The sequence below is a fragment of the Maniola hyperantus genome, chromosome Z, assembly GCF_902806685.2.
Source record: "Maniola hyperantus chromosome Z, iAphHyp1.2, whole genome shotgun sequence".
In the NCBI taxonomy this organism is placed as follows: Eukaryota; Metazoa; Arthropoda; class Insecta; order Lepidoptera; family Nymphalidae; genus Maniola; species Maniola hyperantus.
The window spans coordinates 7,073,956-7,089,766 of NC_048564.1; the positions used below are offsets into that span (position 1 = coordinate 7,073,956).

Here is a 15,811-nt window from a genome sequence, read left to right on the forward strand (position 1 = left end):
ACTACGGGGTACTTCCCGTTGACCTACAATCATGAAATTCGGCAGGTAGGTAACGACGACCTCCCTGGCGCAGTGATAAGCGCTGTGGTCTTATCAGTGGGAGGTCCCGGGTTCGATTCCTAGCAAGGATTTGGAATTTAATAATTTCTAAATTTCTGGTTTGGCCTGGTGGGAGGCTTCGGCCGTGGCTAGTTACCACCCTACCGGCAAAGCCGTGCCGCTAAGCGATTTAGCGTTTCGGTACGATGTCGTGTAGAAACCAAAGGGGCATGTGTTTATTACAAACTGCCATACCCCTTCCAGGTTAGCCCGCTTCCATCTTAGACTGCATTGTCACTTACCACCAGGTGAGATTGCAGTCAAGGGTTAACTTGTATCTGAATAAATAAATAAAAGTTTACGTCAATTACTGAAATATATATAACTCGCCTAGTCATATTGTGATACTTAATTCAATCCGCACGAACATTGCTCTTATAGTTGCAGTCAAAACGTAACAAGTATTTAAATATCAAATACAATACGCGGCAGAAAGTAATGAACATCGACCTTTAGAAGGAGATAGCAGATTTGTAGAGCATTGTCTCAGTCGTCGAGACCAACAAAACGTCATATAGGTATGAGTGACAGAGACAACGCTCTACAAAGCCTGAATATCATTCTAAAGGCCGATGTAAATTACTTTCTGCCGCGTTCTGTACACTACTAGGGGCAGTTACAGTACGCGGCCGGACAATTGAAAGAAGGCGAAAAAGATAAGGATTACGTAGTATTAACGATAAACTCAGATTTAACTTATTATGCATTAAAATAAACCACAGATTAATTATTGGTTTCGCTTGAAATAAACTTATCATACCTTTATTTAACTTCTCTACACAGTATAAAATAAAGTCGCTTCCCGCGTCTGTATATATGAACGCGTAGATCTTTTAAACTACGCAAAGGATTTTAATGCAGTTTTCACCAATAGATAGAGTGATTCAAGAGGAAGGTTTATAGCTATAGCTTAATTCTCAAAAAATTAGAGATCCTTATAGAAATTGAAATAATGTGAATTAGGTCGGAAAAAAATCCTCTCATTTGAGAGTTTCCGAGGCAATGACACCTCAATGACACCACATTAGTATCTACATTGCACCCATGCGAAGCCGGGGCGGGTCGCTAGTATTACATATTGTACAAGTATCTCCATTATCAAGATTAACCAGAGCAAAGACTCCTAGAAAACGTCAGCGAGTGTGGCCTTGTATAGACCTAATTGTAATTCATATGATATGTGTACCTATAGTTGTAATCCTTCTATTTTTCTTTTTAATTATCAATTAGCTGAAAATAGAATATCTCTAGACATCCTAGACTTGAAAACTTTCGCTACATTTCCTTAGACTTTGAATTAGATTACGACATAGGATCGGTAAAACATTACAAAGGTAACTGCTCGTACCATTTATCTAGGAATATAAACACAAAGCAATCATTGTATTTACCATCATATTGTACAGGAAGATAATATGTTATATTCGCATAATTTTTATGATAGTGTTTTACCTAGTACACTTCAAGGAAATTTCAAAATAATTTTCTCGAATCCTACCGGTTCCGCAATTTTTAATATGTACTTATTTATAAATTAACTATTATTAGTAAATTATTTTGACGATTCAAAAGAACTTGTAACAACTTTTCCTTTACTTAGACATAAGCAATAAGCATCTACCATAAATACTTAATCCTGTGTTGTCTGAAAGCAAAGTTTATCAGCGTATTCGGTCTATTGGACAGAATCCTGCAGTCTAGTCTACTTATAAGTTACTCATATCAAGGTGTTCGATACGCACAAATATCTATCTCGTTAATTAAGTAGGCGCCGCTGCTATATACCTACCTATATTGGTGGCGCAGACTTCACCGAAACATTTCATAGGGAAGGTTTTATCCAACCTCATTTTATCTGTCTTTTACATTGTCTCAGTTCGGCTGCATAGAGAAAGCTAGCATTAGTTAAAAAAAATTGGTTGGTCAAGAAATAAGAGAAATTCTGGTCACGGGCAAAAATACAATTTCACGGAAAAGTTACAACGGGATTTATTAATTATCTTAAGGTCCAGTGGGATAAGTAGCGGGAATCGGCTGTCAGTACAAGTCTTTAGGATAAGTAGATCCGAACCCGGGGTAACAGCTAGTATTATTTGAAAAATGATGCAGATATCTGTGGGACCTCCTTTGTTAACATTGTACCAATTGAAAAAGTGTTGTTATCTAATTAACTGATTGCGCAAATAATCTAACATGCGGCATTCGTCGTAGATATGTATATTTTGTAATAATGCAATATAATACTCGTACCTAATTAATTCTGCATACATACACTTGATCGATAACGTGGATTAACATGATTTGCATGCTACGCATATGTCGTTGCCAAATCGTAGAATTGAACATATCATAAAATAGGCATCATTTCGTGGCAATCGAAGTATGAGGTGGGGGGATACCCCGCACAACCGCACGTTATCCGCGCTATCCCGCACCGGGTAAGCGCAAGGGGTGGACCGACTTCCAAAAAGGAGGTGGTTCTCAATTCGGCCCGTTTTTTTTAATGTTCACCAATTTTTTCAAGGTTTCTGCATCGATTTGCAATTTTTTTTTAATCTGCAGATGTTTCCGTGCTGGTCCCATAAAAATTTCTGGATCCAACTCCTCAATTCTGATGATGCAGAGTTACTGGCTGCCTAAGTTACCAAGATTCAGGAAGTGTTCATAGTGAATTAATGTTGTAGGTACCAACCAACGACTTAATGCTTGGACTCCAATTCTCAACTTCTCAACCCTGATGATGTAGAGTACAGCACTCCTAAACTATAGTGATTCAGGAACTGCGGATGATGCAATATTATTTTTGGTGCCAAGCATAGACTACACCATTGAACTTCGGGTCCCAACTCCTCAATCCTGATGCTGCTTGGTACTGAACTGCTAAGCCGTGGGTATTCGGGAATTTCTGATGGTGAATTGATATTTAAGGTACCAATTAATGACTACTTACTTACACTAAAAAGCTTAAAATAAAATAAACAAAGCATAAATAAATCATATAGCAAAATAATTACCTAATATTACCTATAGCTAGAGGCGCTGATGTGCGTTTTATGTTGCCAGATCCAGGGTTGCCCATGAGGAGTCCTTAAAGTGGAAGGTCAGGTTCAAGTGTCAAGACTTTTAATCGGACTACGCCAGAAGATTCGCTTTGTCGTCCCTTCATTCAGCTTCATCTATCAACCTTTATTTAGGACCTTAATCGCGAGCTGCAGGCTGCGCGCTTTACAAAACCATTATAGGTAGGGTAGGTGTAACAGAAAAGACTGCGTTAACTGCGAAAGTCAAAGTCATTAGCTAAGTACGAAAAATATCGGCCAGTGCAGTTATTCGCGACTTACCTAATAGATAAGTGCAATTTTTCACTGATCCTGAAAATAGCTTGGATGACTACGAGTAAGTAATAATAGATATGTCAGATTATAATATGTCGGAAAAAATCTGGCTAGATTCTAAATATCCAGTCTCTTGCCTAAGAAAGGTTCTAAGGTAACCATAAAGAGGCGATTTTTCCGATTATACTACGACACTATAACTATAATATAAGTAGGTAGTAAGCACATTATAAAATTCGATAATGATGTAAAATAATACCTACGAGTTTACTTGTGTAAGTTTGTGTGAATGACATATTGTGTACAATAGAGCTATGTATTATTAATTTATTATATTTACGTATACGCCGCGCCATAATAATATATCTCCTTATCTTTCGTTTCAATGGAGAATACTTAAGGATTCAAATCCACGACATTTTTTTGGAAAAAAGACTTTCTAGCATACTTTGCGTATTGTTGGATTATTGACGCAGTTATAATTGGATTCCAGCTAGTTTCAAACAATATGGACTAAGAGCCAGCGCGTGCCAGACCTTCGTTATTTTACTAAAGCTGAAAATTTCTCTGCGTACCCAACACAGAGAGGTACGATCTGCGACTATGATGTTGAGACCATTGTGGCTTTGGTAGATAACAGGTAATAAATATTTAATTTAAGGACGTCTGGCGGGAGGTTGCCGCGTGACGTGATTACTAAATACTATTCCGAAGAAAATATTTAATTATATTAGACTTGATACTTTGACGTAAGATTTTTTACATCTTTATTAACTGTTATCTTCCAAAGCTAGCATGATCAAAATTTCACAGTCGCTGATCATCCATCCGTCTATTAGGGACAATACACAGAGAAACTTTCAGTTTTTATAAAGCAACGAAGATCTGGCATGCGCTGGCTCTCTCTCTAATAGTAAAGAACCAACATTTGTTTGTTAAGACGGCTAAGATAAAATAAATAAGACAAATGCGATTATTATGTGGATGGTTGAGATTAACTCTTTCGTAGCTCTCGTCATGATATAAACTAATTATCTGAAGATAATTAGACAATATTACGTCAACATAGGTTGTTTAACCAGGAAATATTTATTAATATATGATAAGAAACGAAAGAAGCGTTTTTCTTTACCTATTTACCTATTAACCTTTACATTCAATAAAGTTAAATACGTGAACTACTTAATACCTGTAAGTAAAAGAACCAGTACGAAATTCAACGGTCTCTCTTTTTTAAACTTCAATCTAATGGTAATTTAGACTCTGGATGGTTTGTACACATTAAACATATTTTGAAAATTATATCAGGAGGAAGCATTGTTATCGATATAGATTATATAACCTAAAACAGTTTTTATTTTATTTTCGTCAGTATCATTAATATGAACTATGATCGTCTGTACCTATCATTAAAAATTATACTATATTAGGCTATTTTAAAATTGTTGGGTACTATATCGTTTATCTATAAAATTCGTACTTTTGGCTAATTAAGTAATTAATTTAATTATAGATTTTATGCAAAGAATGTCTTAGTTTAAGTATTACTATTTCGAAGTGAACGCATGTTGAGTCAGTCTGTAAGTGAGTATGCATTGATAGTCTTAAGTTTATCTAGGTTGTCATAAAATAATTATTTCTTTGTTTACCATTGGCTTCCTATTAAATTAAATTAAATTACAAGATAAAGTTTAAAACTAAAACCCGACTACGATCGTCTTAACAAACGCTGAAATATTATAGTAAAATTGGGCTTCTGTCGCTTGGTATATTTTAATAGTATACCTACTTACTATATTTATATTTACGAACTCAGTATTTTTTTTTCTTTCATTTGAAATCCCACTGGATACAATAGAAAAAAAATTTAAAGACCCCTACTTTTTGGGATATAACATCCGTCAAATAGATTTTGTTAATAAAAATTGTAGCCTATGTCAACCGGACCATAACAACAAATTAATTGACATCTCATTCATCAAAATCGGCCCAGTAGTTTAGACGCTACAGTGGAACACACAGAGATACGAACATACATACATGCGTACATAGACTGCCAAATTCATAACTCTTCCTTTTGGCTTTGCCGTAGTCGAGTAAAAAACTAATCACGGTGAAGGTAAGACTACCCATGCGAAGCCGGGGTGCGTCAATTAGTATCACTTATGATTTTGGTAGATATTGATTGATAGGGGCTGTGCTAATTCTACAACTTACATTTTTTGCATTTTTATATTATGCTAGCTTATTTCCGCGACTTCGTCCGCATGGACCACACAAATTTCAAACCCCTATTTTACCCCATTAGAGGTTGCGTTTTAAAAAACCCTTTCTTAGCAGATGTCTACGTCATGATAGCTATTCGCATGCCAAATTTCAGCCCGATCCGTCCAGTTTGAGCTGTAGGCTTATATATCAGTCAGTGGGTCAGCTTTTCATTTTATATATTTAGGTTACTATCACAATAATCTATCAACTACTAATCAACTACTACTACTACTACTACTCAAAAGAAGAAAAATAAAATACAACAATAAAGTATAGTTATTTCTTGATACTTAGACTTAGTATACTTGTAAAGTTTAATTCGTATTCGTATTTGTAGTGTAACATGAAGACATTAGATTTATGACATAGGTATTTTAGCGAAGATTGCTTAGAGTAGCTTTATTGTTTCTCTAAATGTAACGATTTGCGCAATTGTTTATTTGTCCGATATTTTTATTTCGTAACTTGCAGATTTTTTCGTAGACGTCAGTCATAATTTCAATCACTTGTACGAGGCGTGTAGTGTGCCTACGCTTGGTAAAAATATAAACAAGTACTTATTGATGCCATTGTCTATCTTAAAGTGTGTTCAAGGACTATTATGCTTAGCGATAATATTACCTCTGACCATTGCTTCGCAATCTACGTAAATATATAAACTCTACGTAGACTTCGTAGACTACACTAAAGTCTAAAATAAAATTGAAACCAGACATGCGAAAGTCGTTGTAACACTATTATTCAACAGTTTCGGTTATAAGAAATAATTTTTATGGTAAACGAAAAAAACAAAAAAGTTGTTTTTGCGGATGACTTCTTTCTCTCAATATAGAGATTGTTTCAAATAGACTCAGGAGGAAGCACATTATTTCAGTCGATTATTAGTTATTACTAGCTGACACCCGCGACTTCGTCCGCGTGGATTTAGATTTTGTAAAATCCCATGGAAAATCTTTGATTTTCCGGGATTAAAGTAGCCTATGTCACTCTCCAATCTCCAGGTCTTTAACTATACCTATGCAAAATAATCACGTCGATCCGTTGCACCCCTCGCGCCTATCCAAGTCTCTACCCGCCTTCTCCGCTGCTGTCCCGCTGGCAAGTACCTAACATACCGATTTCAAAGCCAATGCTAATAGGAATGTTAGTAGGATTTAGGATGCCATTGGTTTGGTCCTTCCTTTTTCTAACCGACTTAGTAGACCAGTTTTTAAACCACCACAATTTAGGAATGCAATTCCTTATAGCATCAAGGTTGAGGACTTGGGTCCTAGAGTTCAACGGTAGTCTTTACCTACTTGGTAGGTACCTCCAATATCAATTTATAACCGACAGTTTCTAAATCCCATCAGTTTAGGTGGTCAGGTCCCGTGCAGCATCAGGATTGAGGAGTCGGAATCCAATGTTTTTATTAAAAAGGGTCGCAAAGTTTTCCTATCAATTAAAAAAGAAACTACGCAAATCGGGTTAGTAATGTCGGATATTTCGGTGTACATATATAGAAAATACAACTGCTCCTTTTTTAGTCGGTTAAAAAGTAGCCTATGTTACGCCCTGGTTAATCTTCTACTTGTCTGTGAAAGTCCCGTCAAAATAGGTTCAGCCGTTCCGAAGATTAGCCCGTTCAAACAGACAGATCGACAGAGAGATAGACAGACAGACGGACAGACAGACAATTTTTTTTAAAACGTGTAATTTAGTTATAGTAGGTACAGTTCAAATAGGTAACCATAAGAGCTTAATATGAGGTAGTTATTTCGAAATTTCAGACAGCCACTTCAGTTTTATTTATTAGTATAGATATCATTAGCTTAGGAAATAGGTATGATAGTTTGAAAATATATTTGCTTGTGAAAGTAATCGTGGGCAAATAATCGCGACCGCCCTAAAAAATATTATAGGTATTTGCCTAAGTAATGTAAATTACGAAAGAAATTTTGCGATGCGCATGCAATATTGTGCAAGATGTAAGTAGTTATAATCTATACAATCTAAGCTAATCAGTACCCGAGTATATGTCCGAAAGTGTGTTTGTTTGTTGGTTTGTCGGTTTGTTGATTTGTCCTTCAATCACGACGCAACGGTGCCTTGATTGATTGACTTGATTTTTTGCATGAGTATAGATAAAGACCTGGAGAGTGACATAGGCTACTTTTTATCCCGGAAAATCAAATAGTTTCCATGGGATTTTTAACCTAACTCCACGTGGATGAAGTCGCGGGCATCAGTTATTACCTATTATAAAAAGGAACGATTTAATTATTTATTTGTATTAATTGCTCATAAGCTGTGATAGCCTAGTGGTTAGGACGTCCGCTTTCTAATCGGAGGTCAGGGGTTCGATCCCGGGCACGCACCTCTAACTTTTCGGAGTTATGTGCGTTTTAATAAATTAAAATATATCACTTGCTTTACCGAGAAGGAAAACATCGTGAGGAAACCTGCATTCCTGAGAGTTCTCCATAATGTTCTCAAAGGTGTGTGAAGTCTACCAATCCGCACATGGCCAGCGTGGTAGACTATGGCCAAAACCCTTCTCAGTCTGAGAGGGGACCCGTGCTCTGTAGTGAGCCGGCGATGGGTTGATCATGATGATGATTAATTGCTAGACTTTGCAACTACTAAGTCAGTTTTAATAATTATTTATCTAGAAGTAACATTGGCTATATATTATTATGACTACCTAGTACCTATATATCAAATTTTAACCAAGCAAAGCCGGGCGGATCAAAAGGTAGTAAATATTCTGATCGCCGCAGACACAAATTAATTAGGACTGCACATTTTACGTAATTTTTACTCATGTACCTACATATAATTTACTAGCTTATGCTCGCGACTTCGTCCGCGTGGACTACACAAATTTCTTCGGTGTGGATTTAAGTTTTTAAAATTCCTTTGATTTTTCGGGAAGAAGTTGTCTATATCCCTTTCCGGGATGCTACCAATATCTGTGGCAAATTTTATCAAAATCGGTTAAACAGGTGGACCGTGATAAGCTAGCATACAGACAAACAGACTGCTACAGTTATTCAAACATTATTGAATATTAAATAAAAACGGCTTTTTATTATTCAAACATACCAATCACAAAATATTAATCAATTGGTTGGAAACGATTTAAATCAACTGTTTGATTTATAAAATTTTCATACAGTTGCTTCCGTAGGTACATGTTAAATGGAACAAGCATGCCTGTCACCAGCCAATTGATAATAAATTGTTGATAGCTACGGTCTTGAGCGCCTATCTATCTATATTTTATCCAACAGAAGATTGCATACCTACTTATTCTGATTTGCAACTTTTCCAAAATTCAGTTAGTTTGACACACTTTAAAAAAGTAATAAGTATAACTGGGCGCGACCAAGTTTCGGCCGTCATCTCTCAATTTGACTGATATCATCTTTGAATTCCCGCGTAAGTTTAAGGATGACAGGGATAAACTTGGAAAGTAAAATATAATATTTCATCAAAATCGTTAGAGCCAAGTAATCAATCTTGTAACAAAATTCAGCTCCCATGTGTTTGTCTCTGCAAAACTCAAAAGCAGTCTATGTATTTGTACTTGTCACACAATGTTGCTTTTCTATGTAAAAGTGTTTTTACATAATTTTTACTCGAAGGTTTATCTAGTTCTACATATAGGTAGATAGGTATAGGACCTATATACATATTACAGTATAGGTATAATATTAAATACCTACGTCCTATTGCGCTGGAACTCAATGGCTGGAACCATGTCTCATTAACATCGAAATGACATCATTTTGACGTCAGCCGAAATAAAAAATATACCATCAGCTCGAAACTTCAGTCTAGTACTGATGGCCCTAAAATTGCCTCGCGCATTAGCAATTTGCGGGACTTCTACCTATACTATAGGTAATAGGTATATACAAGAATTGCTAGTTTAAAGCATAGGATCATCTTATGTTAAAAGATAATGAGTTTTCGCGTATCAGTTTTATGATAAAAAAAATAACTAAAAGAAGTGTCACAATGATTAGACATATTATCTCATTCAATTAGGTAGAAGCTCAGTTGAATGTTCTTTGTTAATCTAAGGGTAGAAGCAATTTCTAGGAGAAATCTAACAGAAGATTGTTTTAAGATGAATTTCATTAGATCCCATCTATTTCAGCGTTAATACTAAATATCATGAGTCATATTCATAGAATAATCCATAGAAATATTACAAATGCAAAAGAGTATCTGTTTGATTGCTAGCTTTTCATGGACCACTCTTTTAACCAATTTCGATTAAATTTGGTTGGAAAATTGGTTGCATCCGAGTAAGGTTTAGGTACTTTTGGTCCCAGAAAATCAAAGAGTTCCTACAGAATTTTTAAAAATCCTTAATCCACGCGGACAACTTCTTGGGTATCATATTAATATCTATATCTATACTTTTAATAAAACTGGACAATTTCTGTACATTAAGTATATTTTGAAAATTTTAATCGGGGGAAACATTATTAAGACCAAAGTCGCTAGCTGACCCGGCGAACTACGTACCGCCTAACAGTTAATTTTTTAAATTTTTCTCTCTGTAAGAACCATCCTCGTACTTCAAGGAATATTATAAAAAAAGAATTAGCGAAATCGGTTCAGCTGTTCCCGAGATTTGCGATCAGTAACACATTTAGCATTTTTATATATAGAGAAGATTAGTAACCGAAAAATCATCATTTTATAACAATTCTTAAATTTACTAGCTCATGTTGAGTAATGCTAAGATTTACAAGTATAAAACGAGGAGTCAGCTTAGCTTATTTCCCAAACTAGCTTATGCTCGCGACTTCGTCTACGTGGACTACACGAATCTCAAACCCCTATTTCATCCCCTTAGAGGTTGAATTACTTTCTTAGCGGATGCCTACGTCGTAATAGCTATCTGCATGCCAAATTACAGTTCGATCCGTCCAGTAGTTTGAGCTTTGCGTAAATAGATCAGTCAGTCAGTCACCTTTTCCTTTTAGATTACTTAGATTTACCAATATTCGAGCTTTTACAGTAACACATAAATGTAAAGGCTGAAGCGGCTGATGCCCATCATGACATTGCTCGCCTCGTCATCGGGTCTAATCAACTCTGTGTATGAAATTTTATTGCATATGATGAAAAGCAATAACAATTACGAGAACGTAGTCCGTCGAGTATTCACAATAATTACTATTTACAACGTATTAATATTTGTTCAGCAATCGTGACGGATTCTATAGAGGCCTGCTCTCCGAGTCTGTCCTTTGATGAATTTGAACTTTGGTTGTCCTTCCGTTTGTGCCTGTCTGTCTGTAACTTCTAAAATATAATCTTTGTATCATCATCATCATCATCATCACCGGCTCACTACAAAGCACAGGTCTCCTCTCAGAGTTAGAAGGGTTTTGGCCATAGTCTACCACGCTGGCCAAGTGCGGATTGGCAGACTTAATCTTTGTATACTTATAATAAAATTGTAACTGGACGAATTCTGTACATTAAATTTATTTTGAAAATTTTAATCCGAGGAAACATTATTATCGATATAGACCCCAAAACAATTTTTTTTGGAATTTTAGGCAATCTGTTTGTCTATCTGTGTGTGCGTGCTTCATGCGAAAACTACTGAATGGATTTAAATGAAATTTAGTACAGTAGTATCTGATACTCCGGGCTAACGTATAAGGTAGTTTTTATCCCGAAAACAATTAGGGATTTTGTCGGGATACGGAATCAATTTTTTTATCAATTTTACTGCATAACTCCGTCAAATTTGAACCGATTTTCACAATTCTTTTTTTCTACAAAGGTTGTACCCGAGTTGTTATTCTAAGGTTGTACCATAAGGTTGGTACCTACCATGTGAGTTTAGTGAAGATTTGATGAACAGTTTAGAAATAGAGGATGGAACTCCTTAACGGGTAACTAGTCTGTTATATATCTCTAATACCATAATATAATAATATATTCTTATAATTAAGTTTACCTACATGGTTATATCATTGACGAATCAAAAATCTGATTCTACTGTAAGTGCGGTTACGCGTTCATTCGATCCGAATCCGTGAAAATACGCTCCGAAGTCGTTATAGAACTATTTGTATGGTAGCTTACGCACTAGATCCGACTTCCGCCATCCGATTTCTTTCCATCATCCGTGAGAATTTCTTGGGTGTACCTCGGATTCAAATCGGACATATGACGTAGATATATCAAAGAGCTCCACTGAATAGCTGGATTTGGATCAGAGATCGGATCAGTGCGTAAGAAATATCCGAGTTTGGTCCGAGTTTTTATATCCTTTTTTTTACGGACTCGGGTAGGATGCGCAGATAAGCATTTAAATTATAGTTTACTGAAGCTATTTGCTGTACCTGCCTACATAGAGTTAGCTGAAAATTTGTCATAAAAACTTCAGAAAGTGATAAAATGTAAGTTCCAAATTCAGGTACTTTATTTAAGGTTACAAACTATTGAGCAATATTTTTTGTCACAATTATTGAAATAAAATGTATGGCTAGCAGTAATAAGAAAATCCTAGTAATAATTGTTAGATAATATTATAAATGTTATCTCTAAGCATGTAAACAGATGAATCGCGTGTACGAGCGTAATACTATATTATATGTGGATTGAGATCTACGTGTTTAATTGTAAACAGGCCTCCGCCGCGCTCTACACGTATGTAGTTTGTAGGCTCTTTCAGGCTCACTCTGAACTTGAGCTTCCTCAAGCACCGGACGACCGTGCGTGCCGTAGTATAAGGACCTGGAATTACAGAAAAAAATGGGCCACAAAAAGAAAAAGTCTGAGTAAGTTTCATGAATAAATAATAGCATCATCTACGATGCTATTATTTATTTATCTAATTATTTATTTATTTGTAGATGTTTTTTTATTTTACAATATGTGCTATGCGAATGACATTTCCAGGTGTACAAAGACAGTACTTAAAAAATTATTGTAGCCTCTTAAGATGGGTATATTCTAATAGCGAAATAAATAATCCAAGTTGCCCTAATTCTTTCAATGTATTGGTATTTTATAATATTTCTTATCATAGATGATTATAATTCAGTGTCACGGAATGCAGTTTTATTATATGAGCTATAAATATTCTAAATTATAAATATTGCATATTATGGGATCGTCTTTTTCAACTTAGTCGATACGTACCCATTATTAATAATTTTAACAATAATTTCATTTTTATAGGTATTCATTATGCGATTTTTTGAGGAAAAGTGTATTTAATTATTTTATTCGTTATTTACTATTTTTTATTTGTACTTTACCCACATATTTTGATCCCTGAGATTTGTTACATGATAATCAATCATGTAACAGACTGAATAAACAAAGTGAAGTACCTATTACTCAATTAGTTATATGGAAAACTTACCGGAATTTCTCTGATACTCTAAAGAGTATGCACTAAAGGTTTATATTGTCTGATAAGCGCAGTTTCAATCTTAAGAACATTATAAACAAACCGGTCAAGTGCGAGTCGAACTAGCACACGAAGGGTTTCAAACGATCATTACATGACATAACACTTTTTAATTTTTTTCGTGATGTAACCACAAATTCCCGGTTTTCAGATGTTTTCTATATGTGTGCTGTAATTCCTTGCTACTTGCCAAATTTAATGATTGTAGATCAACGGGAAGTACACTATAGATTTTGGTCTTGATAGACATGACAGACAGTAAGACACCGAAGTTATCATATAAGGGTTCCTTTTTTCGTTTTGACGTACGGAACCCTACAAAATCGAGTAAGTGCGAGTCGGATTGGCGCATTTCCGTACCCTGGAAAGATACTTCTAATTATTTTGTTGCTTAAGTTATCTACAACTGCAAATATGTCTGTCATCGTACATGTGACATAACTATGGTTATGCATACCTAAGACATTCCTTCTTGCCAAATTTCATGATTCTGGGTCAACGGGAAGTACCATGGAAGTATACCAAGTACTCTATAAGTTTTGATTCCGCACTTGGAAAGCGTGGTGGACTATGGCCAAACCTTTCTCATACTGAGAGGAGACGCGTTCTGTAGTGAGCCGGCTATGAGTTAATCATGATAACACTGGTTTTATAAGTAGGTATAATAAGAGGCAAACTTTAAAAGAAAGTAAGTCATTTTAATCTTGACTAATATTCCCCCCAAATAAGCGTAAAGCTTGTTCTAGAAGTGGGCAGGACAATAGTGCAACGAGTGGGGTTTGAATCGCCAACCTTTCGGATTTAATTCCGCTCATTAACCGTTGAGCTATTGATGCTAGAATTTAATTAAAAGGTGCAATGACATTAAAATAATTGTGTAACTTATGAGTTTATTGACTTATTTAACAAATTGCTGAAACTGTGCGAATTTATAGGTAGGTATATGTCATCAGTAAGATGTCATCATAAGCAGATTAGAAAAAAATTACCTGTGTTATCAGTTATTCAATAATACTGAGTAGGTGTTCTTCTTTAAATTAAATAAAGTATTTTGGAATTTCAGTATTATATTCGACTAATGGCCAGCGCATGCCAGATCTACGTGATTTTATAAAAGCTGAAAGTTTCACTGTGTATTGTCCCAACACATGGACGAACGATCAGTGGCTGTGAAGTTTGGATCATGGTGGCTTTTGAAGAAAACAGGTTGTTTGAAAGATAAGAGGTAATAAAGGCGAAAAAAAAATTACGTCAAAGTATAAAGTATTTTTTATATATATTGTCTTCGGAACAGTATTCGAAATCACGTCATATTACCATGGCTACCCTTATATTTTAATATTTTTTTAACTTTAAGGGCGTCTGGCAGGAGGTGCCATGACATTTGTCTGGCAATAGGTACGTGACGTGGTTCCTAATACTAATTCTTAGAAGAAAAAATTAGACTTTATACTTTATTCAAAATAAATTATTCTTATTCTTATTCTTATACTTAAGATTTTTTACACCTTTATTACATGTTATCTCCCAAAGCCACCATGATCCAAACTTCATAGTCGCTGATCGTTCCTCTCTGTGTTGGGGGCAATACGCAGAGAAACTTTCAGCTTTTATAAAATAACGAAGGTGTGGCACGCGCTGGCTCTCTCTCTCGCTCTCTTGAGTAATTTCAATATCCCGTGTAAGCGCACCTTTAGTGAAAGAATAGGTACAGTTTAACAATTTAAAATAACTTAGCTTATCATTGGTGTGCAGTATTTCAAAAAGTAAACTTGTTAGTAAAAGCTAAAATATAATACATCAATGTTTTAACATTTCGTAACATGGCAGAGCAAAAGTCAGGATTCGATGCGAAGAATTTTGCGACCATGAGAGAGCTAATTCTTAGCAGGTTTGAGCTATCTCCTTTTTGAACTCGTCTTCCATTGTTATAAATAATGAGTCTGAAATATACCTACTCGTACCTACTATTAAAATTAAAAAAAATTAAAAAAACTTAACTTATTTTTATTATTTTGGTAACAAAAGCTAAGCGTTTACATACAACTGCAATCCATGTGACGTCACAGTTGGAATTCATCATGATGGCTACAGTTACAAAAATCTTTAAAATGAATCATAACTAAAATTGTCATTTTTCGATTGCTTATTGCTAATAATATCTTGTTTAAAATATCCTATTGTTTCAGGAGCAAACGGGAAGCTACACCGGAACCAGAAAATGTATCATATTTTCAAATCGTAAGTTATTATTATTGTTTTTTAATCTAACAATTTTTACGCATATTATCTATTAGTCTAATGTTTGTACCTCCTATGATCCCTTTGTACTATTTTAACGATTTTCGAATGAACAGAAGGTAACCTCTTTTTTTAGGGGCAACAAAATAAAAATATTGTTATCGTTTTCTTGTTTTTGTTAATTAGTTAAAAATTAGATACAGACAACCTGTTTGGATGCATTTAAAATTAATTTAACAGTTTATCATCACAGTAACCTCGAATTATTCATTGTAAATTACGCCTACTTCATGCGGTCTTGTCTTTCCTACAAAGTTCGTAAATCTCGAGGCTATATGTAAAGGAATCCCGAATAAGATGATTCTACGAGCCGCTGACATCCATGCCACAATTATTATTAGGTACTTAATAGACACTTTAAAAGGACTAAAAT

At 35.1% G+C, this 15,811-nt stretch overlaps 1 protein-coding gene across 2 annotated transcripts in view; it reads left to right on the forward strand.

Moving 5' to 3' along the window:
- The first annotated feature begins 12,334 nt into the window (after positions 1-12,334).
- Positions 12,335-15,811, forward strand: part of LOC117995792 (multidrug resistance protein homolog 49-like) — a 28,089-nt gene continuing 24,612 nt past the window's right edge. Inside the window, exons 1-3 of one of the 2 annotated variants that reach the window (XM_069509021.1) lie at positions 12,336-12,499; positions 14,201-14,362; positions 15,327-15,378. In XM_069509021.1, coding sequence (XP_069365122.1) covers positions 14,286-14,362; positions 15,327-15,378 — 129 coding nt within the window. In that variant the 5' untranslated portion in view covers positions 12,336-12,499; positions 14,201-14,285. Of the gene's footprint in view, positions 12,500-14,200; positions 14,363-15,326; positions 15,379-15,811 lie in introns of both variants that reach the window. The other variant, XM_034983794.2, reaches the window with a different exon arrangement.